This window comes from Mesoplodon bidens (assembly GCF_964165515.1).
Source record: "Mesoplodon bidens genome assembly, chromosome: 3".
NCBI lineage: Eukaryota > Metazoa > Chordata > Mammalia > Artiodactyla > Ziphiidae > Mesoplodon > Mesoplodon bidens.
The window spans coordinates 62,450,621-62,476,960 of NC_138178.1; the positions used below are offsets into that span (position 1 = coordinate 62,450,621).

At 39.0% G+C, this 26,340-nt stretch overlaps 2 protein-coding genes and 1 pseudogene across 3 annotated transcripts in view; 1 reads left to right on the plus strand and 2 right to left on the minus strand.

Moving 5' to 3' along the window:
- Window positions 1–26,340, plus strand: part of REC114 (REC114 meiotic recombination protein) — a gene marked incomplete at its 5' end in the record, with an annotated part of 107,135 nt that overhangs the window by 21,476 nt on the left and 59,319 nt on the right. The window contains one exon of the mRNA XM_081227636.1: window positions 8,532–8,621. Coding sequence (XP_081083762.1) covers window positions 8,532–8,621 — 90 coding nt within the window. The remainder of the gene's footprint in view (window positions 1–8,531; window positions 8,622–26,340) is intronic.
- Window positions 3,395–4,069, minus strand: LOC308614470 (small ubiquitin-related modifier 1-like). The gene has a single exon (XM_081228924.1). The coding sequence runs from the start codon at window positions 4,061–4,063 to the stop codon at window positions 3,758–3,760; it is 306 nt and encodes a 101-aa protein (XP_081085050.1). The 5' UTR covers window positions 4,064–4,069; the 3' UTR covers window positions 3,395–3,757.
- Window positions 13,686–22,337, minus strand: LOC308613713 (eukaryotic translation initiation factor 5-like; annotated as a pseudogene). Its single transcript has 2 exons — window positions 21,848–22,337; window positions 13,686–15,090 (listed from the first exon to the last, which is right to left on the minus strand). The product of its transcript is annotated as a eukaryotic translation initiation factor 5-like (transcript).

Genomic DNA, 26,340 nt, shown 5'->3' on the forward strand with positions numbered 1-26,340 from the left:
GAGCCTGTGCGTCTGGAGCCTGTGCTCCGCAACGAGAGGCCGCGATAGTGAGAGGCCCGTGCACCGCGATGAGGAGTGGCCCCCACTTGCCGCAACTGGAGAGAGCCCTCGCACAGAAACGAAGAGCCAACACAGCCATAAATAAATAAATAAATAAAATTTAAAAAAAGAAAAAAAAAATAATAATAATAATACTGAAAATCTCCAAACATACAATCTAGGCAACTAATGATAAAATTGCTGATATGTTTTATTCTCTTTTTTGCTATTTAGTTTGGAAACATTTAACAGTTTAAAAGAATAATATTTTAATATTAAAGGTATTATTCAAATTTAGTAACATATTTTGAGTGTGAACTAAAATTTGCATTTGCCAAACAAAAATGTTCCATCCCGTTGCTTGCACTTTCGTTGTTTTAAAACTTTAAGCACAAATATAAATGCCAAAAAGAAGGTCCCATAAAATGACAGCATTGTAATAACTCATGTCCTGTTTCTTGGTCTTTACAGTCCCTGTGCTATCATTGTTTATTTTGAATCTATGGTTTAAATGCAGAAGAGTGTCATACCACAGGGTTGAAGTGAAGTGCATCCTAAGAAAGGGTTTGAGACAAGAACTTTGCATTAGGCAAGCTTGAAGTATGTCAAAGCCTTATAAGCTTCTCTTGAAACAGATGTATGTGGCTAAGTCTGCATGTATGTGGGCCAGCTTTATAACTGGGAGTTTTCCAAATGAATGTCTGTGTAGAAAACAACATTTATTAAAGAATAAATAATAAAAATCTGATAATTTGAAACTTACATGTGTATTAGTTAAACTCAGCAGCAACTGTAGCAATTGTTTAAAACTTAGATCAACAAAAGATTTTTTTCAGGGAGGGGTATTTCATCAGTGACATTGATTAGAGTTGCTAGCTCATGGTAGTAATAAAAAGCAGCTGCTTTTTAGTCAGTTTGACTATTGTTTGTAAATTCTCAACAAAGCATTCCCTTATTGCCTGTACTAGGGTTGACTGCTCCCACCATTTCACCCTTAGTGTGCCACTAATTATATTTATTTTTTACTGTTTTCTGTACCCTTACCCTGCATCGCATCCCACATTAGCTCCATGAAGGCAGCTAATGTTTTGTTCAGTGATGTGTCCCATCTAAGAAAATGCTTGGCATCTGTTAGGTGCTCAATAAATATTTGTTGAATGAACAAATGAATCAGTGAAGCTCATGGTCAGGGACATTCCCTTCTATGTTTTTTTTTTTCTTTCCCTAACATTTATAAGAGAGATCAGTACATAGTGAGTAGTTTGTTAATGTTAAATGACTTAAATGCTCAGGATATGGTCTCTTTTCATGAATTTCACATGAATTTTAGAATCAGCTTGTTAATTTCTACAAAAGAATTTAGAATTTTTGATTATTACTGCTGTAACAAATTGCCACAAACTTAGTGGCCTACAAAAACCCAAACTTAGTTTGTTTATGCTTTGCACACAGTTCTGGAGGTCAGAAGTCTAAAATAGGTCTTATGAGGCTAAAATGAAGGTGTCAGCAGGGCTGCATTCCTTCTGGAGGCTTTAGGGGAGAATCCGTTTCTTGCCTGTTCCAGCTTCTAGAGGCTGCCTGAATTCCTTGCCTTGTACCACCCTTCCATCTTCAAAGCCAGCAGTCACATTTCCTTCCCTGACTCTGACTCTTCTGCCTCCTTCTTTCCCTTGTAGGGACCCTTCGGATTCCATTGGGACCATCTAGATAATCCAGCTCTCCTAGTCTCAAGATCCTTAACTTAATCACATCTGCAAAGTCCCCTTTGCCATGTAAGATAAGATATTCATACATTCCAGGGATAAGGACAGGAACCTTTGGGTGGGGATTATTATTCTGCCTACCTCAGCATCTTAACAATATTAAATCTTCCTATCCATGAACAAAGTATAACTCTCCATATATTTATTATGTATTAAATTTCTGTCAGTTTTCAGTGTGCAGATCTTTCACTTCGTCATATTTATCTCTAAATATTTCATATTTTTCATGCTATTATAAATTTTGATGTTTCTAAAATTCCAAATTCCAGTTGTTCTTTACTAGTTTGTATAAATTTAGTTTTCATTTATTGATCTTGTATCCTGCAATCTTTCTAAAATTCATTTATTAGTTCTAGGGAAATAAATTGGATTTTCTATATAAATGATCGTGTTGTCTGAATTAAGACAGTTTTTCTTCTACCTTTCCAGTCTGGAAAGGAAAGGCTTTTTACTTCTTTTTCTTGCCTAATTACAGTGTTTAGAACCTCCAGTACAGTGTCGAATAGAAGTGGTGATATTCTTGTCTTGTTCCTTATCTTAGAGAGAAAGCTTTCAGTCTTTCACTATTAAACATGATGTTAACTATAGTTTTTTCATAGATGCCCTTCATCAGCTTGAAGTTCCTTCAATTCCTGGTTTGCTGATTTTTTTTTTTTTTTTACTCAGGAATGGATGTTGAATTTTGTCAAATGCCTTTTGTATATTCTTTCATCTAGTGAGGTGATCCTATGATTTTTCTCTTTTATTTTGTTGACATGGTGAATTATATTCAGTTCAAAATACTCCCTGATTTATCTCTTAATTTCTTATTTACCCATGAGTTATTTAGAAGTACATGATTTAGTTTTAAAATGTTTGGGGACTTTTTCAGAGATATTTCTTTTATTGATTTCTAATTTAATCTGTGCTCAGAGAACATACTTTAAAATTTACTAACACTTGTTTTATGGCCCAGAATTTGGTCTCTCTCAGTAAGTGCTCTGTGTACACTTCAGAAGAATATATATTTTGCTGATATTGAGTGGAGTGTTGTATAAATGTCAATCAGGTCATGTTGGTTGATAGTGTTGTTCACATCTACTATATGCTTGCTGATTTTCTGTTTATCAATTATTGAGAGAGGGGTGTTGAAATCTGACTATAATTGTGGATTTGCCTATTTTTCCTTACAGTGCTATCAATTATTGCTTCATGTATTTTTTATGGTTTTTACAAATATTTTGTTTATTTTAATGAAGCTGGTACTGACGATGTCCATTTAAAACCTATGTCCCAGGCCAAAAAGTACAAATAAAGTCAAAAAGAGCAGTGTTCTGTTGTATACACTTCTGCATGAATAACTAACTGCTAAGGAAAATTAGAACTTTTCTGGGATCTTCTGACAAGGTTTGTCCTTCATCTTATAATGCTTTCTCTTCAGTGAAGCCATCTTTGGAGCTAGTCATTTATTCTCACCACCTTTGTCATCTTGACTCCAACCTGATATTCCTCTTCTTTTGGTCCAGACCCTCAGATTTTAAAAGTAGCTTCAAGTTAAGGAAAAGTCATTTTTCCACAGTTCAGTTCTCTGAAAAACTTCCATCTCCCACTGAAAGTCATAGTCCAAGAGTGAAGCAGTCACATGCTAAAACTTCAGGGCCAGCTGCAAAGTCATTATGATTACTTGCATTAGTCGATATTATCACAAGCCTGAAAGTGGACAGTCCTGGAAGGCGGCCTCTCTGTGCACATATGTAATTTTTAAAAAGGAGACGGCAATATGAAGGGGGCTGAGGCTTGATCACCAAAAATCAGCGCAGTGAAAACAAACAATAATGAATAATAGACACTAGAATGCAAATTACCAGATGTTTCAAAGGGATGCCAGTTTTCAATTCTGTTTTGAACATCACATTACAAAAGAACTATTTTTAAAAATAAAGGATTAGGGAAAATAAAAAAAATAAAAAGAATATCTAAACTGTTGAATGACCCCCTGTTTGTTCCTGATAAACTTCAATCACATCTTCTCCCTCTATTCCCAGTTCTTTTGGAGTATGATTATCAGCAATTCTCTGACCTTCAAAGAGAAACCTGGGTGAATTCATGGGAACTTCCTGTCTTTGACAGTATGATTCTTTGAGTTTCTTGAGATGTGTTGTCATTTTCACTTTGAAGTAAATCTCACTGCTCTCCTGTCCTGTGACTTTGAGTTTAATATATTCTCCTTCCTTCTTATCCCCCAAATCCTCAGTTGAAGGTTTTGCCTCCCGGTCAGACATGGTGACGGTGGCTTCCCCCGGGGTCTCTGCACAGCAGCGGCCTTGGGTAGGCAGAACCTTGCCTGCTTCCTGTATTTTTCAGCTCTTATTGGGGGCGTGAATGTTTAGGATAATTATGTCTCTTGATTAACGCCTTGTCATTATGAAGTGACCTTTATACCTTTTGGTAGTCTTGCCTAAAATTAATAGCTATTCCAGCTTTCTTTTGACTAGTATTAGCATGGTATATATTTTTCTCACCCTTTTGTTTTCACCTCTTCATATTTTTATATTTATATATAGTTGTGCCTTGTCTCCTCATCCTGTTGTCAGATTGCCTTTCATTGGGATGTTTAAGCCATTTACATTTAAAAAAATAAAATAAATAAATTTATTTAAATAAAATAAATAAATTTTTAAATAAAATAAATAAATTTATTTAAAAAAATCTCTTTAGAGGGCGAAAAAAAGAGCGGGAAGTGTGTAAAGAATAAATAAGGAAAGAGAAAAGGATTCTTAGTAATTTTTCATGTATTCTCACTGAAAAATAATGAAGAGAAAATGGGTAGCTGAGAAGCAAAATTAATCCTGATTAAGGCCATTTACATTTAATGTGATCATTGAAAGGGTTAGGTGTAAGTGTGTAATCTTGCTATTTGTCTTGTGTTTGTCCCACCTTTTCTTCCCTTTATATTCTTATTCTTGCTTCATTTGGATTCATTGAGTGTTGTTTTTAACCCCTTACATCAATCTTCTTTTAAAGAAGATATGTAGACAGATAAATAAGTAAATATAAAGAAACAAAATTGGAAAAGGGAATGGGAACTATCTGGTTTGGGTAATGGGGCAGGGAGCTGGTGGCCGTTTTCACTAGGATGGTCAGGAAAGGTGACATTTAAGCATATGACATTTAAGCAAAGACCTGAAAAAGATCAAGGAGTGAGTCATGTAGATCTAAGAGAAGACAATTTCAGATAGAGAAGCCCTGAGTTTTATAATCATGAATGTGCCTTGTAGGTTTAAGGAGCAGCAGAGGCCAGTGCGGCTGGAGCAGAGTGGCCAAAAGGGGCGATGAGAGCAGAGAGGTAATGGAGTGTGGAACACCTTGCATGAGTCTGAATGAGATGGAAAGCTGCTCTAGGGCTTTGAACGGGAAATGACATGACGTGACTTAGGTTTTAAAAGGATCACTCTGGTTACTGTATTGAGAATAAAATGTGTTGGAAAAGGGGAGCAAGAACAGAAACTAGAAAGCCAGTTAGGAGGTTATTATAATAATCCCACTAGAGATGATGCCAACTCAGACCAGACCTGTGAGAAGTGGTTAGATCCTGCATATTTTGAAGGATTTGCTGATGGGTATGTGTATGCAAAAAGTAGAGGATTCAAGAATGATTCCACAGTTTGGCCTAACGAAATGGAAAGACAGAATTATATTCTGAGATGGGAAAACTGTGGAAGTCAAAAGCCTACAACAGCCTGGTCCATGGTAGGTGCTTTGTGTTGTGAAAGACAGTCTTGGGCATGCAGTCTTGCAAACCCCTCTCTCGGCTGTAAGAATGGGCCTTGGGCCTGGAACACTTACTTAGCAAGAAATAGAGTCCTCACAGCCTGTGCTCCTGTGTTCTGCTTAAGCATCATATGGCACCTGACCAGCCCCATTGTTTTATCTGTCCCCTGGCGGGAGAAGGAGGAGTCATTGTGCTGTAGCCATGAGGGGTGAGTGCAGGCCAGCTGCCCTGCATGGCTACCTAGGTTCCCCCTGCTGGCCATGGGGGAACCAACCCCCAGTACTGATACTGATCTTGCTCTATTTCTTCTGTGTGAGTCAAGTGCTGTTCCCTCCACTGCTTGACTGTGTTGTTTTCCATGGTGACTCCAGTACCAAGATGTGAGCAGAAGTTCTTGGACTTCTACACCTGGTGACAGGCAACAGATGCCACTTGCTCGACACTTCGTAAATATTCAATGAATGAATGAATGGGAAGGTTTGGACTTCAAGTTAGGGGCTGTTAATTTTGAGATGACTATTAGACCTTTAAGTAGAGATGTTGAGTGGTCAATTAGATGTAAAAGTTTGGGGACTTCCCTGGTGGTCCATTGGCTAAGACTCTGCACTTCCAACTGCTCAAGGAGCTAAGATTCCACATGCCGCGTGCACAGTGCGGCCAAAAAAAAAAAAAAAGATGTAAAAGTTTGGAGGGCAGGGGAGAAAAAACAATAAAATTATTTGGAAAGAATTGGCATCTTCGTAATGAGTGTCTCTACCCAACAAGAGACATATATAAGAATGTTCATAACAGCATTATTTGCAGTAGATTTAAACTGGAAAACAATATTCATCAACAAAAGAATGAAAAAATAAATTGTGGTATAATCATAGAATGGTATTCTACAGTAATGATACCGAATGAACTGAGGTATATGCAACAACATTGATGAAGCCAGACATAAAAGAATTCTGGGGCTTCCCTGGTGGCGCAGTGGTTGAGAGTCCGCCTGCCGATGCAGGGGACACGGGTTCGTGCCCCTATCCCGGAAGATCCCACATGCCGCGGAGCGGCTGGGCCCGCGAGCCATGGCCGCAGAGCCTGTGTGTCCGGAGCCTGTGCTCCGCAACGGGAGAGGCCACAGCAGTGAGAGGCCCGCGTACAGCAAAAAAAAAAAAAAAAAAAAAAAAAAGAATTCTGTATGATTCCATTCATATAAATAAAACTAAACTATGGTGTTAGGGGCTTCCCTGGTGGTACAGTGGTTGAGAGTCCGCCTGCCGATGCAGGGGACACGGGTTTGTGCCCCGGTTTGGGAAGATCCCACATGCCGCGGAGCGGCTGGGCCCGTGAGCCATGGCCGCTGAGCCTGTGCGTCCAGAGCCTGTGCTCCGCAACGGGAGAGGCCACAACAGTGAGAGGCCCGCGTACCGCAAAAAAAAAAACAAAAAAAAACTATGGTGTTAGAAGTCAGGATGGACATTAGAGGGAGGAGGGAGCAGATAGTGATTGGGAGATAGCACTAGGGTACCTTCTGAAAGGCTACTGTTTTTTTATCTGAATGGTGATTGTGTGTTTACTTTGTCATCACTCATTGAACTGTTCATTTGAGTGTTGGACACTTTTGGGGATATATGTTATATTTCTAAAAAAAAAATAGTTAAACTGTTATGTTAGAATATTGCCTCCCAAAGAATTTGCTTAACAGACTCCAGTTTCTATAGTTTCTATGCTTCATTCCTAGCTATTCTTGAGGTTTTAAATGGTCATGAAACATACAAGATAATCTGTTTAAACTATAATGGGAAGAGTGTTGTACAAATAACTGAATTCCTAATATTGGGAAAGAGGATGAATAATAACCACTGAAAGAAATAATGCAGGGTTTAGCATACCCACCTTGACATCTAAAATGTTATTCGATTTTTAAGTTTGGAATTTAAAGTGAATTAGAGAAAACTCAGTAGGAAATCTTGAGTTTAAATATAGCAATGAAGCTTCAAACCCCACATATGGAGCTATAAGATAGAACATTATTTCTCAATAGAATGCAGTAACCTTATAACGGTATACTTGAGTTAGGTATGTGTTAATTATTTTGAGCTTTGAGCATTAAGGTGAATCTACAATTTCATCCTAGTTATACAAGGATGTTTACCTTAACAGTGTTTATCAATGATATTAAAGATACCTATACAGTGTAGTCACTTAAGACCCAAATCCCACTCTTAAATATCTATGAGTCATGACCTCCTTGACATTTTGCTTTAATTGCCTCAACTCCCCACCACAACTGTAGACCAAATCTAACAAGATAAAATATAATGGGGGTAAGTGCAAGGTCTTATGTTTAGGTTCAGATGCAGAAAGTAAAAGTATGATTTACCAACATAGGTGATGAATTATCCGGGGGTTTTATTGATGTAAGATCACTCTTCAATGGGACTACCCCCTCAAAAGATAAATGTAATTGTAGGCTTCATTACTGCAAGTAATGGAGATAATTAGATCACACCAAGAATATTATGGTCAGTTTGGGGCACCCTATTTTTAAGAGTGACATTACAAATTAAAGCTCATCCAAAGGAAACACCAAGTTTTGAGGGGTTTTGAAAAATGGATTATGTGGCAAAGAAACTGACTCTGTAGTCTGATGACAACCTGTAAAGCATTATCCCCATTTTACAGAAAGGAAACTGAGGCTCACAGATAATTCATGATTTATTAAAATGTAATTCAAAAGTGGTTGGCTCAGGCCCCATGTCTCTTGATTCTTCATTTACTATTGTTGTTTCAAAATATTGGTTTTAGTTATATTTTATAAAAGCCTGGCTGTTAACCCTTATATGAGGAAAACTTGAAACTATAGGGGACTGATTACCGATTAAATGAGGGAAAGGGAACATTCAGGGTGGGAAGATCAGTGTGAGAAGATAGTTTGGTTATAAGTTTATTAGTATTACAGAAATGTCTTATACACATTTCTCTCTTTTTTCAAGGTTTTTGACTCCAGTGAAGAATCTGGGCATCTTGTTCTCACCATAGTTATATCGGGTCATTTCTTCATTTCCCAAGGACAGACACTGTTGGTAGGTTTTATGCGTATAGTTTAATATGTAGATATATTTATCTTTGTAGCTTTACATTAATTTTGTATCGTCAAGGTTCTTCAGTCTCATTGAAATTCATCAGGTTCAACTAATTAAGCATTTATTGAATGTTCTATAACAGTGGGAAATAAAAAAACATAATGAATATTTCCTGCCCTAAAGGGGTTTAGGGTTTTATTGGGAGTCAAAGTGGATCAAAGGATTGAGATTAATCGGTGTTATAAAGGATTCTTCATTGGGGAGATTGGGTTGAAGACAGGTTAGATTTATAAAGAGATGGGTGTGGGTTTTCCGGATAGAATAAAGAGCATGTGCAGAGGGATAGATTTGAGAAAATAGCTAAAAGAAAACTTGAAGCATGCTATTATCAATTGATAGAGTCCTCTATAAAACTCTTAATTTTATTTTTTATTAAAGTGAAGTTGAATTACAAGGTTGTGTTAGTTTCTGGTGTACAGCAGAGTGATTCAGTTGCACATATATATACATATTCTTTTTCATATTCTTTTCCATTATAGGTTATTATAAGATATTGAATATAATTCCCTGTGCTGTACAGTAAATCCTTATTGTTTATTTTATATACAGTAGTTTGTATCTACTAATCCCAAACTCCTTATTTATCCCCTCACATTTCCTCTTTGGTAACCATGAGTTTGTTTTCTATGTCTGTGAGTCTGTTTCTGTTTTGTAAATAAGTTCATTTGTATCATATTTTAGATTCCACATATAAGTGATCATATGATATTTGTCTGATTTACTTCACTTAGTATGGTAATCTCTAGGTTCATCCATGTTGCTGCAAATGGCAAAATTTCATTCTTTTTTATGGCTGAGTAGTGTTCCATTGTGTGTGTGTGTGTGTGTGTGTGTGTGTGTGTATACATCTTCTTTATCCATTCAACTGTCGATGGACATTTAGGTTGTTTCCATGTCTTGGCTGTTGTGAATAGTGCTGCTATGAACATAGGGGTACATGCATCCTTTTCAATTAGAGTTTTGTCCAGGTGTATGCCCAGGAGTGGGATTGCTAGATCATATGGTAGTTCTAGTTTTAGTTTTCTGTTTTAGTTACTGTTTTCCATAGTGGCTGCACCAACTTACATTCCCACCAGCAGTGTAGGAGGGTTCCCTTTTGTCCACACCCTCTCCAGCATTTTTCATTTGTAAACTTTTTAATGATGGCCATTCTGACTGGTGTGAGGTACCTTACTGTAGTTTTGATTTGCATTTCTCTCATAATTAGTGATGTTGAGCATCTTTTCATGTGTCTACTGGCCATCTGTATATCTTCTTTGGAGAAATGTCTATTAAGGTGTTCTGCCCATTTTTCAACTGGGTTTGTTTTTTTTGTTGTTGAGTTGTATTAGCTGTTTGTATATTTTGAAGATTAAGCCCTTGTCAATTGCATCATTTGCAAATATTTTCTCCCATTCCATAGGTTGTCTTTTTGGTTTTTTTTTATCGTTTCCTTTGCTGTGCAAAAGCTTATAAGTTTGATTAGGTCCCATTTGTTTATTTTTGTTTTTATTTCTAATGCCTTGGGAGACTAACCTAATAAAGTATTGCTACAATTTATGTCAGAGAATGTTTTGCCTATGCTCTCTTCTAGGAGTTTTATGGTGTCATGTCTTATGTTTAAGTCTTTAAACAAACGGCCTTTGTTTTAAAGTCTGTTTTGTCTATATGAGTATTGCTAACCTTGCTTTCTTGTCATTTCCATTTGCATGAAATATCTTTCTCCATCCCCTCACTTTCAATCTATGTGTTTCCTTCGCCCTAAAGTGGGTCTCTTGTAGGCAGCATATTGTAGGCTCTTGTTTTATTATCCAACCTGCCACTCTATGTCTTTTGATTGGAACACATAGTCCATTGACATTTAAGATAATTATTGATAGATATGCATTTATTAACATTTTAAACCTTGTTTTCCAAAAGCTCTAATTTTATAAAAATGCATACATTCTTTATTCTGAATACACATAAACACACACATATTGTAGGAAACTTTTGGAATGAAGAAATATATAAAGGAGAAATAAGAATCTCCTTGCTTGAAAGTTCATTTTTTAAATTGAAGTATAGTTGATTTACAGTATTGTGTTAATTTCAGGTGTATGGCAAAGTGATTCAGTTTTATATATATATAAATAAATATATATATACACACACATATTTTCAGATTATTTTCCATTATAGGTTATTACAAGATATTGAATATAATTCCCTGTGCTATACAGTAAATCCTTATTGCTTATCTGTTTTAAATATGGTAGTGTGTTTATGTTAATCTCATAATCCTAATTTATCCTCCCCTCCCCCTTCACCTTTGGTAACCTTAAGTTTGTTCTCTATGTCCATTAGTCTGTTTCTGTTTTGTGAATAAATTCATTTGTATTATTTTTTAGATTCCACGTATAAGTGATATATAATATTTGTTTTTCTCTGTCTGACTTCACTTAGTATGATATTCTCTAGTTCTATTCATGTTGCTGCAAGTGGCAAAATTTCATTCTTTTTATGGCCGAGTAATAAAATATTCCATTGTACATACCACCTCTTCTTTATCCATTCATCTGTCGATGGACATTTAGATTGCTTCCATGTCTTGGTTATTGTGAATAGTGCTGCTATGAACATTGGGGTGCATGTATCTTTTCAAATTAGAATTTTTGTCTTTTCTGGATATATGCCCAGGAGTGGGATTGCTGGATAATAATGGTAACTCTATTTTTAGTTTTTTAAGGAAGCTCCATACTGTTTTCCGTAGTGGCTGCACCAGTTTATATTCTCACCAACAGTGTAGGAGGGTTCCCTTTTCTCCACATCCTCTATAGCATTTATATTTGTAGATTGAAAGTTTATGTTTAAATTGGTATTTAGAAACAAAATGAATAAAGAAACAAGACAATTACTAACTTCCAATCAGAGAAATTGTACAAGAAAGGAAATGTAAGAGAAGGTTATTACATCATTTACATTGACATAATGAATTTGTACAAATATTTACTGAATATCTACGTAGGCATAATTTATTCACTTAACAATTACTGTATGCTTAGCATTGTACTAGGTGCTAGGGATATAGCAGTGAACAGCAAAGACAAAAATCCCTGTCATCATGGAGTGTCATCATTCTAGTGGGGAGAAACAGTAATAAACAAATAGGTCAAATATATTTAAAAGACATGAATTTTTGGTGAATCCCTTACACATTCTGTTATAATATGGCAGCATCCCACAGTTGTGTATTGTGATGATTCATCTTTCCACTCTAGTGGAAGATAGCCTTATCTTTGAATGTGAGATGACCTGCAAAGTCATCTTTGCATTCCTTGTGACTTTTAAAATTGTAGCACTACTTGTACAGTTGTGCTTTATCTGCCACTGTTAGGGCTTGTATCAGCTGCCAAGAGGTAAGATTTGTTGTTCAACTTTGAATGTAGAATCCCAGATGGTGGACTGACAGATGCCTAGCACATAGTTAATTCTCCTTGTCAGTATCATGGGTCTTTGCCGAATGGTGACATTAATGCAGTTTGGCTTCCTCAGACATAGGGGCCCACCCTGTTCCTTATCTCTGCTCCATTCTTTTGCACCAATGGTAGATGTTGTTACAAACTTGGTATCATACATGGAATGATTTTTTGCACTGCAGTAACAAAACCAAGTTTATTAAATTCTAAGACATCACTATTGAGAAATATTGTAGCTCTACAATTTGGTGCATGTTGTATATACATACATAACTTGAGTAATATTTTTTAAATCTTCTTTAAACTCTTTTTATTTATTTTTTATTATACCAAATGTTTATATAATTTCAATGTGAAAAAAACTCACATACATTTGTTAAGGTTTCATTGTAATCTGTGAGATGGATCACAAAGAAAGAGGTGAATGATATAAGCCATGCTCCCCCCAAAATTCACTCCATGCATTTTGATTCCCACAGTGTACTTTTTGTGTAAATTTGTATCTTCAAGATGATTTCTCAGATGTAGTCATAAGCCCGTCTATCAAGGGAGTTTACATCAGCAGATTGGGCAAGCACATCACAAGGAGGTTATTTCCAAATCTAAAGCCCAGGATGGGCTGGGTCAGGCCCTAGGCACCTGCTTTCCATTGCCATCATCACAGACTTCCTGGGTATCTCACAAGAGTCAGTGTGAAAATAAAAAACACCCCAAGTCTTACACCAAAGTATAGGCTCTTAGAAGTATGCTTTTAGCTTTTTTAAAAAATAAGACATTTTGGGGGGTGTGGGGGGGAATTTGAGACATAGTTAACACTTATTGTGGCAAGATAGCAATGAAAACCTGAAAAGCATAAGCTATGTGTCCAAATGCAAAAGTCATCAAAGAACCATAGTTTATCAGGGGAAAAATCCACACTGAACAAAAGATACAGTATGTCTAAATATTTTGAAATTGTAATTTGAATCAAGAGTAAATGCTGAAAAATTATGCTCAGTGTTTGCTAGAGATTAAGTGTGCCTTTTCCTGCTTCCCCCAAATAAAATCGTAGAGCTTACTATTTAATCACTCCCCAGAGTTTCAGTTTTCTCTCAGTATAAAGCAAGAGCTACATACACATAATAAAATGCTTATATGTTAATGTAATAATTCCCCTGGCTCATCCAACGTGCAAGTGCACATGACTTCAAAGACTACAATTTGGGGCAAGTATAGAAGAGATGAAAAAAACACAATTCAAGTTTCAAAACCTATTCTTAAAATTTTATTTATAGGACACTCAGGTCATTTTAACTTCTCAGTAAGGTAAAGGTATTGCACTGTCATTTGATTATCAGTCCACCTTGGCATGGGAAGAATGTACATTACCACATGCCAATCTGAGGAACTAGAAATAAGACTTAAAAGTACTACATTTCTTAATGACTACGTAAGGTATTTATAAGTAAATTTATGTTCACATTCTGCTGAGACCTCTTTATAGTCTCAGCACCTGACAATATCTGACGGGCTCCAATAATCCTATCAGGTTAAATGATGATGCAGCATTTTTTAAAGGGGCCAATTATTTCAGCTTACTTAAGTCATTCAGAGCCAAAAATCCGAAGAACAAGCAAAATCAAATCTTTATTTTTATAACTATATAAATGTGATCCAAATGTGTCCACCACTAATTTTTCAAAAAGAAACATGCTGTAAATAAGCACACTGCATCTGCTCACTGATATGTGTATGGACTCCCTAGATGTCTTGTTGGGTTTAAATACAGACCACTCACAGAAATACATTTTTAGTAGAAAGTGTAGCATGATGTTAAGCCATTTTAGCTTTTGCACATACATGTTGCGCTTCTGGCTGATGATGCAGAAAGATTCTCAGCATTAAACTGTTAAGCTGGGCTGCATCCACCCCTTTAAATGGCATCAATATCAATGTCATCGTCCTTGTTGTCAGACTTTACAGCTTCAACTTTCAGTACACTGGCAGTCTTTGAATACATCACCTCAGTATTCTCATCTTCATCATCTTCTTCACCAGCACAAGATTCTTCCTCTGCTTCCTTCAACCATTTTATAAAAGGTTCCGCTTTGACACGAATCTCTTTGGCAAGTTCTTTTGAGACATATTTCTTAGAGGCCTTTTCTGACCAGCTAATGATGACTTCTTCCTCCAAAAGGTCTGCATAATACATCTCCTTCCAGATATGTGGAATCTTGGAGCAGAGCTGAGCTTGGTGCATTGCTACCACACACTCCAAACAATGAAGAAGGTTCCGTTGAGCTTTTTTGTTGTTGTGACAAAATCGTAAGAAATGGTGCCTGTATTTCTTAATTTGTTCTCTAATCTTCTTATTAAAAAGAACTTCAGTCAAAAATAAGAGGGCCCATGGCTTTTACATTCAGTCTTTCTGCTTCAGCTATAATCTGTCAGATGAGTCAATACTACCCTCTTCTTTCTTTTTCTTAACAAAATCAAACAGGATATTGACACGCTCTTCAACAGTCCTTTCCAAATCATCACTGAGAGTTAAAACTTTTGCGTGGTCACTGATTTCATCCATTCTTCACCTTTGAGCTTCCTCTGTTGTATCCTCCCCCCAGTCATCATCTTCCTCTTCTTCCACAGCATGTGGAGGAGGACAGGTTTCATTGGGTGGTAGTGGTGGTGGTGTCTCACTGCTGGACACGGAGCCATTTTCCTTGTCTTTGCCCTTTCTAGTTTTCTTTTCCTTTTCTTTCTTTCCTGAACCATTGTCACTATTCTCAGGTGGGATTTTGAGAATGAACGTGCAGAGTTTATGAGGTGTGTCAAGCATGCCTCGGTAGCCCAAGGCTTTACAAGAATTACCTATTGTTTGCTTCTTTGGATTGACATGCACATCCATTTCGGGATTCTCACACTCAAGACAGAGAACAAATTTTTTAATGAATCCATCCAACATGCCTTGCAGCTTATTCGCCTCATGAGGTCCACTGACAATGTAACGGTCATTCTTTTTTTTTTACATCTTTATTGGAGTATAATTGCTTAACAATGGTGTGTTAGTTTCTGCTTTATAACAAAATGAATCAGTTATACATATACATATGTTCCCATATCCCCTCCCTCTTGCGTCTCCCTCCCACCCTCCCTATCCCACCCCTCCAGGCGGTCACAAAGCACCGAGCTGATCTCCCTGTGCTATGCGGCTGCTTCCCACTAGCTATCTACCTTACGTTTGGTAGTGTATATATGTCCATGCCTCTCTCTCGCTTTGTCACAGTTTACCCTTCCCCCTCCCCATATCCTCAAGTCCATTCTCTAGTAGGTCTGTGTCTTTATTCCTGTCTTACCCCTAGGTTCTTCATGACATTTTTTTTCTTCTTAAATTCCATATATATGTGTTAGCATACGGTATTTGTCTTTCTCTTTCTGACTTACTTCACTCTGTATGACAGACTCTAGGTCTATCCACCTCATTACAAATAGCTCAATTTCGTTTCTTTTTATGGCTGAGTAATATTCCATTGTATATATGTGCCACATCTTCTTTATCCATTCATCTGATGATGGACACTTAGGTTGTTTCCATCTCCGGGCTATTGTAAATAGGGCTGCTATGAACATTTTGGTACATGACTCTTTTTGAATTATGGTCTTCTCAAGGTATATGCCCAGTAGTGGGATTGCTGGGTCATATGGTAGTTCTATTTGTAGTTTTTTAAGGAACCTCCATACTGTTCTCCATAGTGGCTGTACCAATTCACATACCCACCAGCAGTGCAAGAGTGTTCCCTTTTTTCCACACCCTCTCCAGCATTTATTGTTTCTAGATTTTTTGATGATGGCCATTCTGACTGGTGTGAGATGATATCTCATTGTAGTTTTGATTTGCATTTCTCTAATGATTAAAGATGTTGAGCATTCTTTCAGGTGTTTGTTGGCAGTCTGTATATCTTCTGTGGAAAAGTGTCTGTTTAGGTCTTCTGCCCATTTTTGGATTGGGTTGTTTGTTTTTTTGTTATTGAGCTGCATGAGCTGCTTATAAATTTTGGAGATTAATCCTTTGTCAGTTGCTTCATTTGCAAATATTTTCTCCCATCCTGAGGGTTGTCTTTTGGTCTTGTTTATGGTTTCCTTTGCTGTGCAAAAGCTTTGAAGTTTCATTAGGTCCCATGTATTTATTTTTGTCTTTATTTCCATTTCTCTAGGAGATGGGTCAAAAAGGATCTTGCTGTGATTTATGCCATAGAGTGTTCTGCCTATGTTTTCCTCTAAGAGTTTGATAGTTTCTGGCCTTACATTTAGGTCTTTAATCCATTTTGAGCTTATTTTTGTGTATGGTGTTAGGGAGTGATCTAATCTCATACTTTTACATGTCCCTGTCCAGTTTTCCCAGCACCACTCATTGAAGAGGCTGTCCTTTCTCCACTGTGCATTCCTGCCTCCTTTATCAAAGATAAGGTGACCATATGTGTGTGGGTTTATCTCTGGGCTTTCTATCCTGTTCCATTGATCTATCTTTCTGTTTTTGTGCCAGTACCACACTGTCTTGATTACTGTAGCTTTGTAGTATAGTCTGAAGTCAGGGAGCCTGATTCCTCCAGCTCCATTTTTCATTCTCAAGATTGCTTTGGCTATTCGGGGTCTTTTGTGTTCCATACAAATTGTGAAATTTTTTGTTCTAGTTCTGTGGAAAATGCCAGTGGTAGTTTGATAGGGATTGCATTGAATCTGTAGATTGCTGTGGGTAGTAGAGTCATTTTCCCAATGTTGATTCTTCCAATCCAAGAACATGGTATATATCTCTCCATTTATTTGTATCATCTTTAATTTCTTTCATCAGCGTCTTACAATTTTCTGCATACAGGTCTTTTGTCTCCTTAGGTAAGTTTATTCCTAGATATTTTATCCTTTTTGTTGCAATGGTAAATGGGAGTGTTTTCTTGATTTCACTTTCAGATTTTTCATCATTAGTGTATAGGAATGCCAGAGATTTCTGTGCATTAATTTTGTATCCTGCATCTTTACGAAATTCATTGATTAGCTCTAGTAGTTTTCTGGTAGCATCTTTAGGATTCTCTATGTAGAGTATCATGTCATCTGCAAACAGTGACAGCTTTACTTCTTCTTTTCTGATTTGGATTCCTTTTATTTCCTTTTCTTCTCTGATTGCTGTGGCTAAAACTTCCAAAACTATGTTGAATAAGAATGGTGAGAGTGGGCAACCTTGTCTTGTTCCTGATCTTAGTGGAAATGGTTTCAGTTTTTCACCATTGAGGACGATGTTGGCTGTGGGTTTGTCATATATGGCCTTTATTATGTTGAGGAAAGTTCCCTCTGTGCCTACTTTCTGCAGGGTTTTTATCATAAATGGGTGTTGAATTTTGTTGAAAGCTTTCTCTGCATCTATTGAGATGATCATATGGTTTTTATCCTTCTGTTTGTTAATATGGTGTATCACGTTGATTGATTTGTGTATATTGAAGAATCCTTGCATTCCTGGAATAAACCCCACTTGATCATGGTGTATGATCCTTTTAATGTGCTGTTGGATTCTGTTTGCTAGTATTTTGTTGAGGATTTTTGCATCTATGTTCATCAGTGATATTGGCCTGTAGTTTTCTTTCTTTGTGACATCCTTGTCTGGTTTTGGTATCAAGGTGATGGTGGCCTCGTAGAATGAGTTTGGGAGTGTTCCTCCCTCTGCTATATTTTGGAAGAGTTTGAGAAGGATAGGTGTTAGCTCTTCTCTAAATGTTTGATAGAATTTGCCTGTGAAGCCATCTGGTCCTGGGCTTTTGTTTGTTGGAAGATTTTTTATCACAGTTTCAATTTCAGTGTTTGTGATTGGTCTGTTCATATTTTCCATTTCTTGCTGATCCAGTCTTGGCAGATTGTGCATTTCTAAGAATTGGTGCATTTCTTCCAGGTTGTCCATTTTATTGACATAGAGTTGCTTGTAGTAATCTCTCATGATCCTTTGTATTTCTGCAGTGTCAGTTGTTACTTCTCCTTTTTCATTTCTAATTCTATTGATTTGAGTCTTCTCCCTTTTTTTTCCTGATGAGTCTGGCTAATGGTTTATCAATTTTGTTTATCTTCTCAAAGAACCAGCTTTTAGTTTTATTGATCTTTGCTATCGTTTCCTTCATTTCTTTTTCACTGATTTCTGATCTGATTTTTATGATTTCTTTCCTTCTGCCAATTTTGGGGTGTTTTTGTTCTTCTTTCTCTAATTGCTTTAGGTGCAAGGTTAGGTTGTTTATTCGAGATGTTTCCTGTTTCTTAAATTGGGATTGTATTGCTATAAACTTCCCTCTTAGAACTACTTTTGCTGCATCCCATAGGTTTTGGGTCGTTGTGTCTCCATTGTCATTTGTTTCTAGGTATTTTTTTATTTCCTCTTTGATTTCTTCAGTGATCACTTCGTTATTAAGTAGTGTATTGTTTAGCCTCCATGTGTTTGTATTTTTTACAGATCTTTTCCTGTAATTGATGTCTAGTCTCATAGCATTGTGGTCGGAAAAGATACTTGATACAATTTCAGTTTTCTTAAATTTACCAGGCTTGATTTGTGACCCAAGATATGATCTATCCTGGAGAAAGTTCCATGAGCACTTGAGAAAAAATGTGTATTCTGTTGTTTTTGGATGGAACGTCCTATAAATATCAATTAAGTCCATCTTGTTTAATGTATCATTTAAAGCTTGTGTTTCCTTATTTATTTTCATTTTGGATGATCTGTCCATTGGTGAAAGTGGGGTGTTAAAGTCCCCTACTATGAATGTGTTACTGTTGATTTACCCTTTTATGGCTGTTAGTATTTGCCTTATGTATCGAGGTGCTCCTATGTTGGGTGCATAAACATTTACAATTGTTATATCTTCTTCTTGGATTGATCCCTTGATCATTATGTAGTGTCCTTCTTTGTCTCTTCTAGTAGTCTTTATTGTAACGTCTATTTTGTCTGATATGAGAATTGCTACTCCAGCTTTCTTTTGGTTTCCATTTGCATGGAATATCTTTTTCCATCCCCTTACTTTCAGTCTGTATGTGTCTCTAGGTCTGAAGTGGGTCTCTTGTAGACAGCATATATATAGGTCTTGTTTTTGTATCCATTCAGCCAATCTGTGTCTTTTGGTGGGAGCATTTAGTCCATTTACATTTAAGGTAATTATCGATATGTATGTTCCTATTCCCAGTTCCTTAATTGTTTTGGGTTCGTTATTGTAGGTCTTTTCCTTCTGTTGTGTTTCTTGCCTAGAGAAGTTCCTTTAGCATTTGTTGTAAAGCTGGTTTTGTGATGCTGAACTCTCTCAGCTTTTGCTTGTCTGTAAAGGTTTTAATTTCTCCATCAAATCTGAATGAGATCCTTGCTGGGTAGAGTAATCTTGGTTGCAGGTTTTTCTCCTTCATCACTTTAAATATGTCCTGCCAGTCCCTTCTGGCTTGCAGAGTTTCTCCTGAAAGATCAGCTGTTAACCTTATGGGGATTCCCTTGTGTGTTATTTGTTGTTTTTCCCTTGCTGCTTTTAATATGTTTTCTTTGTATTTAATTTTTGACAGTTTGATTAATATGTGTCTTGGCATATTTCTCCTTGGATTTATCCTGTATGGGACTCTCTGTGCCTCCTGGACTTGACTGACTATTTCCTTTCCCATATTAGGGAAGTTTTCAACTATAATCTCTTCAAATATTTTCTCAGTCCCTTCCTTTTTCTCTTCTTCTTCTTCTGGAACCCCTATAATTCGAATGTTGGTGTGTTTAATGTTGTCCCAGAGGTCTCTGAGACTGTCCTCAGTTCTTTTCATTCTTTTTTCTTTCTTCTGCTCTGCAGTAGTTATTTCCACCATTTTATCTTCCACGTCACTTATCCGTTCTTCTGCCTCAGTTATTCTGCTATTGATCCCATCTAGAGTATTTTTAATTTCATTTATTGTGTTTCTAATCATTGCCTGATTCATCTTTAGTTCTTCTAGGTCCTTGTTAACTGTTTCTTGCATTTTGTCTATTCTATTTCCAAGATTTTGTATCATCTTTACTATCATTATTCTGAATTCTTTTTCAGGTAGACTGCCTATTTCCTCTTCATTTGTTAGGTCTGGTGGGTTTTTATCTTGCTCCTTCTCCTGCTGTGTGTTTTTCTGTCTTATCATTTTGCTTATCTTACTGTGTTTGGGGTCTCCTTTTTGCAGGCTGCAGGTTCGTAGTTCCCGTTGTTTTTGGTGTCTGTCCCCAGTGGCTAAGGTTGGTTCAGTGGGTTATGTAGTCTTCCTGGTGGAGGGGACTAGTGCCTGTGTTCTGGTGGATGAGGCTGGATCTTGTCTTTCTGGTGGGCAGGTCCACGTCTGGTGGTGTGTTTTTGGGTGTCTGTGGACTTTTTATGATTTTAGGCAGCCTGTCTGCTAATGGGTGGCGTTGTGTTCCTGTCTTGCTAGTTGTTTGGCATAGGGTGTCCAGCACTGTAGCTTGCTGGTCATTGAGTGAAGCTGGGTGCTGGTGTTGAGATGGAGATCTCTGGAAGATTTTCGCCGTTTGATATTATGTGGAGCTGGGAGGTCTCTTGTGGACCAGTGTCCTGAAGTTGGCTCTCCCCCCTCAGAGGCACAGCACTGACTCCTGGCTGCAGCACCAAGAACCTACTCAATTTGGGATGATTCGTTGTCTATTCATGTATTCCACAGATGCAGGGTACATCAAGTTGATTGTGGAGCTTTAATCCGCTGCTTCTGAGGCTGCTGGGAGAGATTTCCCTTTCTCTTCTTTGTTCTCACAGCTCCCGGGTCTCAGCTTTGGATTTGGCCCCGCCTCTGCGTGTCGGTCGCTGGAGGGCGTCTGTTCTTCGCTCAGACAGGACAGGGTTAAAGGAGCAGCCGCTTCGGGGACTCTGGCTCACTCAGGCCGGGGGGGAGGGAGGGGCACGGAGTGCGGGGCGAGCCTGAGGCGGCAGAGGCCGGCAGTGACGGGCTGCACAGGCTCCCCGGAAGTGGGGCGTGGACAGTGACCTGCGCTGGCACACAGGCCTCTTGGCGGCGGCAGCAGCAGCAGCCCCAGCGTCCCTCGCCGGTCTCTGGCGTCCGCGCTTTCAGCTGCGGCTCGCGCCCGTCTCTGGAGCTCCTTTAAGCAGCACTCTTAATCCCCTCTCCTCGCGCACCAGGAAACAAAGAGGGAAGAAAAAGTCTCTTGCCTCTTCGGCAGGTCCAGACTTTTTCCCGGACTCCCTCCCGGCTAGCTGTGGCGCATTAGCCCCTTCAGGCTGTGTTCACGCTGCCAGCCCCAGTCCTCTCCCTGCGCTCTGACCGAAGCCCGAGCGTCAGCTCCTAGCCCCTCCCGCCCTGGCGGGCGAGCAGACAAGCCTCTCTGGCTGGTGAGTGCTGGTCGGCACCGACCCTCTGTGCGGGAATCTCTCTGCTTTGCCCTCCGCACCCTTGTTGCTGCGCTCTCTTCCACGATTCGGAAGCTTTCCCCCTCCGCCACCCGCCGTCTCCTCCCGCGAAGGGGCTTCCTAGTGTATGGAAACCTTTCCTCCTTCACGGCTCCCTCCCACTGGTGCAGGTCCCGTCCCTATCCTTTTGTCTCTGTTTTTTCTTTTTTCTTTTGCCCTACCCAGGTACGTGGGGAGTTTCTTGCCTTTTGGGAGGTCTGAGGTCTTCTGCCAGCGTTCAGTAGGTGTTCTGTAGGAGTTGTTCCACGTGTAGCTGTATTTCTGGTGTATCTGTGGGGGGTAGGTGATCTCTGCGTGTTACTCTTCCGCCATCTTCCCTGGAAGTCCGTAACGGTTATTCTTAACATCAAACTGGGTCTGTGCTCCCAGTTCACAATGAAAATACTTGGTGGGATACGTTGGACGCTGATTAAGCGCTTTGGCTGCGTCAGCCATGTTGACTATAACTGTCTTGATTCCATTTCCTTTGCCCTCAACCTTGGCAATCAGACGAGGCATCTTGCAGCGATAGAACTGGTCTGACACGCTGCAGTTGACGTTGACAGACATTTTGGCTCATTAGTGGCTTTATCAATAAGATGAAGAGATCTTTGATTGCAGCTTTTTGGTATCCCCTGTCTGGAGAAGAAGGGATGACATAAACGACTGCAAGAGTTCTCGGTCTCTGACATGAAAAATTTTTCGCCACTGAGGCTGTAAGCTTCTTGCTTGTATGCTGTGTTTACCCAATACGGTACCAGTGGCTGCGCAACAGCTCATTTTCATCAAATAAAGACATAAACCCAACGTTGCTCTCCCGGGACTGGGATGAAGTGAGACACGCGTGAACCCGAGTCCGAGGAGCGCGGCGGAGGCAGCACAGCGAGCAGCGGCCAGGCCAGGCGCCACCAAGCAGCGGGGACAGGCTGTCCCAGCGACGTCTGGGGTCCACACCCTTCAGCGCCTGGGGCCTGGCGACCTCTGGAATGTTCTCGCTGTCTGGAATATGGTTGTTTTCTTACTGCAGTTTCCCTAGAAAGGAAAACCTGAAAGCAAGCTTGCGTGCTGACGTTTTATTGGAAAGAAGTATAACCCCAGGGCAGTAAGAGTGAGAGCAGGAGAAAAGAAAGTAAAGAAGAAAGCTGTACTAGGTTGAATAGGGTCCCCCAAAACTCATGTCCATCCAGAACCTCCAAATGTGACAGCAGGGGGAACCTGGCCTTACGGACACTTTGATTTCAGACTTCTGACCTCCAGATCTGTGAGAGCATAAAGCTCTGTTGCTTTAGGCCACCCTGTTTGTGGTCCATAATTATGGCAGCCCTTTCACACCCATAGGACTGAACTGATGATGGATCAGGGCCAACCACAGTCACCTGGGAAAGGAATGCTCGAAATCACTGCTGGGCAGGGCACGTCTTGGTCCAGCACTGTATGCTCAGAGCAGTGGTCCTCGGTCCTGGGTGCACCAGAGTCACCTGGAGAGTCTGCAGAAAATGCATGAGTTCTGGTCTCATCCCCAGGGATTCAAATTCAATATGTCTGGGCAGGTCCTGGTCCTCAGACAGGTCCCTCCATGCTTGCAAGATGGCTGCTACAGCTCCAAGTGGTGAGAGGTGTCCTGTACAGTTCTTGGGGTCACAGAACACTCTGGGCTGTGTCTAGAGGCAGGAAGCAAGAAGTCCCTTCTCGGCATAGCTTTTTACAAGCAAGGGATCCATTTCCAGAAGCCCCCACAGAGCCTCTGCCTTCTGGCCAGAACTGCATCATGGGGCCCCTTCTTGCCCACCACTGGCGGTGGACTTGAACAAAGCTCTCTTTACTCTTTGGGCCAGAGAGGGACCCACACCACCCCTTAGGGCAGATGCCCCCACTTGGCTCTGCCAGCAAGGAGGGAGCAGAAGGGATGGGTACTGGATAGGCCACTGGTGGGTCGGCCCCTGGCCTCTGTGCTGCGATGTGGGAGAGCGTGTGACTGTCTAAATTCTTTTTAAAAAGATACCTTTATTGAGGTATAATTTACACAAAATAAAATTCACTCATTTTAAGTGTTTGGTTTGATGGGCTTTGATAAATGTGTATAGTTGTATAACCGCCACACAGTCATGGTATAGAACATTTCAATTAACCCAGAAAGTTTCCTTGTGCTCTTTTGCAGTCCATCTTCTCTGTTCACCCTTGGCACCTAGCAAAACCACTGATCTGCTTTTTGCCAGCATAGTTTTGCCTTTTCTAGAATTTCACATAAATAAAATCATACAATATGTAGCCCTTTTGTGTCTGGCTTCTTCCACTTAGCATAATACTTTTGAGATTCATCCATACTGTTCATTTCTTTTCATTACTGAATAATATTCTGTTGTGTGGATAAACCTAATTTGCTTATACATTCAATTTTTTGATAGACATTGGGTTGTTTCCATTTTTTGGCTGTTATGAATGATGCTGGTATAAACATTTGTATACAGCCTTTTGTATGGACATATAGTTTCATTTTTCTCTGGTAAATTCCCAAGAGAGGAACTGTTGCTGGGTCATATAGTACATCTATGTTTAACTTTATAAGAAACTGCGAAACTGTTTTCCAAAGTTGCATTCCTACAAGCAGTGTGTGAGGGTCCAGTTGTTCCATGTCCTCACCAACACTTGGCATTGTCAGTCTTTTTATTTATTATTATTATTATTTTTTTTTTGCGGTAAGCAGGCCTCTCACTGTTGTGGCCTCTCCCGTTGCGGAGCACAGGCTGGCTCCGGATCCGCAGGCTCAGCGGCCATGGCTCACGGGCCCAGCTGCTCTGCGGCACATGGGATCTTCCCGGACTGGGGCACGAACCCGTGTCCCCTGCATCGGCAGGTGGACTCTCAACCACTGTGTCACCAGGGAAGCCTGTTGAGAGTTTTTATCATAAATGGATATCGAATTTGTCAAATGCTTTCTCTGCATCTATTGAGGTGATCTTATGATTTTTATCCTTCATTTTGTTAATGTGATGTATCACATTGATTTGCAGATGTTGAACCATCCTTGCATTCCTGGAACCAGTCTCACTTGATCATGATGTATGATCCTTTTAATGTATTATTGAATTCAGCTTGCTAATATTTTGTTGAGGATTTTTGCATCTCTGTTCATCAGGGATATTGGCCTGTGATTTTCTTTTCTTGTGGCATCCTTGTCTGGTTTTGGTATCAAGGTAATGCTGGCTTCATAAAATGAGTTTGGAAACATTCCCTCTTCTATTTTTGGAACCTCTTCTATTTTTTGGAAGAGTTTGAGAAGGATTGGTATTAATTCTTTGAATGTTTGATAGAATTCACCAGTGAAGCCATCTGAGTCTTGTTTTTTGGGAGGTTTTTAATTACTGATTTGATCTCCTCACTAGTAGCTGATTTGTTCAGATTTTCAGTTTTTTCATGACTCAGTTTTGGTAGGTTGTCTAGGAATTTAACTGTCTCTTCTAGGTTGTCCAATTTGTTGGCATATAATTGTTCATTATATTGTTCAAATGTAGTGCTTATTGTCCTTTGTATTTCTGTGGTGTCAGTTGTAAGTCTCTTCCTTCACTCATATTCTTCGAGTCCTCTTTTTTTCCTGTTTGAGTGTTGAGTCTAGCTAAAGGTTTGTCGATTTTGTTTATCTTTTCAAAGAACCAGCTCTTAGTTTCATTGATTTATTTCTATTGTCTTCTTAGTCTCTGTTTTCCCATTTTTTTTTATAGTAGCCATCATAATGGGTGTGAGGTCATATCTCATTGCGTTTCCATAATGGTTAGTGATGTTGAACATCTTTTCATGTGCTAGTTGGCAATTGTTTATCTTCTTGGGAGAAATACCTATTCAGGTCTTTGTGTATTTTCTGATTGGGTTTTTGGGTTTTTGTTGTTGTTGAACTAACTGTAGGATTGAGTGTGTGTGTGTGTTCTCTTAAAACTATAACACATCTCCAAACATACAACACAAACACACGCACACATTCCAGCTAGTGAATGCGTTTTGTTTTGTTTTGTTTTTGCTAGGTTTTATATGATTTTCATCTTCATTTAGCTTGTGCTGAGTGTAGGATGAGCACTGTGAGCCTTTTTTTAGTCTGGGGACATGGAGGTGTGGCTTTTCTGGGCCACAGGGTTCTGTACCTTGCTGTGCCCTCATGCAGTCACCCTTAAGTATAAGATTGCTCTCGCCACCTGTTTCTTTGCTGCCTGCCCAGTCCTGCTTGTTTCCTCCCCTCCAGGTGCTGGAGCTCCTGATCATAGTGAACTTATCCTTCAGTGAGCTGCCATCCATTTCCTTTCACTCAAACCCCTTTTTTAAAATGTGGAATTCATAACTCCTTTTGGAATATTTCTCTAACTTTAAAAACATATTCTGTTTACAATTATAAATCTGTAAAGATCTACCTTTTATCAGTATCTCCCTTCTTGACTCACAAGTAGTTGCAGAATCCAGAGTCTTAAGCCAAGATTCTTAAAGATAGCCAAATGGGGGAAATTATTTCCTAAGACTTTAGCCTCTATTTCCAGGTACTCCTTTTTATCTCAGTTGGTTCTGATCTAGCACAAGTGTCTTCACCTAAATAAAATTATGTCTGAAACACAGAAGTTAAATGGCCTTGAGACAATTTTAATTCTATTTTCTTGGGAAATACGGGTCATCCTGGAAATGGGGTTTATAGTTTTGGGGTTGTTTTACTTTTCACACTCAGCCCAAATATTCTTCCAAAAGAAATAGTATGTTTACCAGTGAAAATGTTATATTCCTATTTAAATGAGCTCTGGAATCTTCCAACACTAATTTTAACCCAGTTAGTTTAAAGAT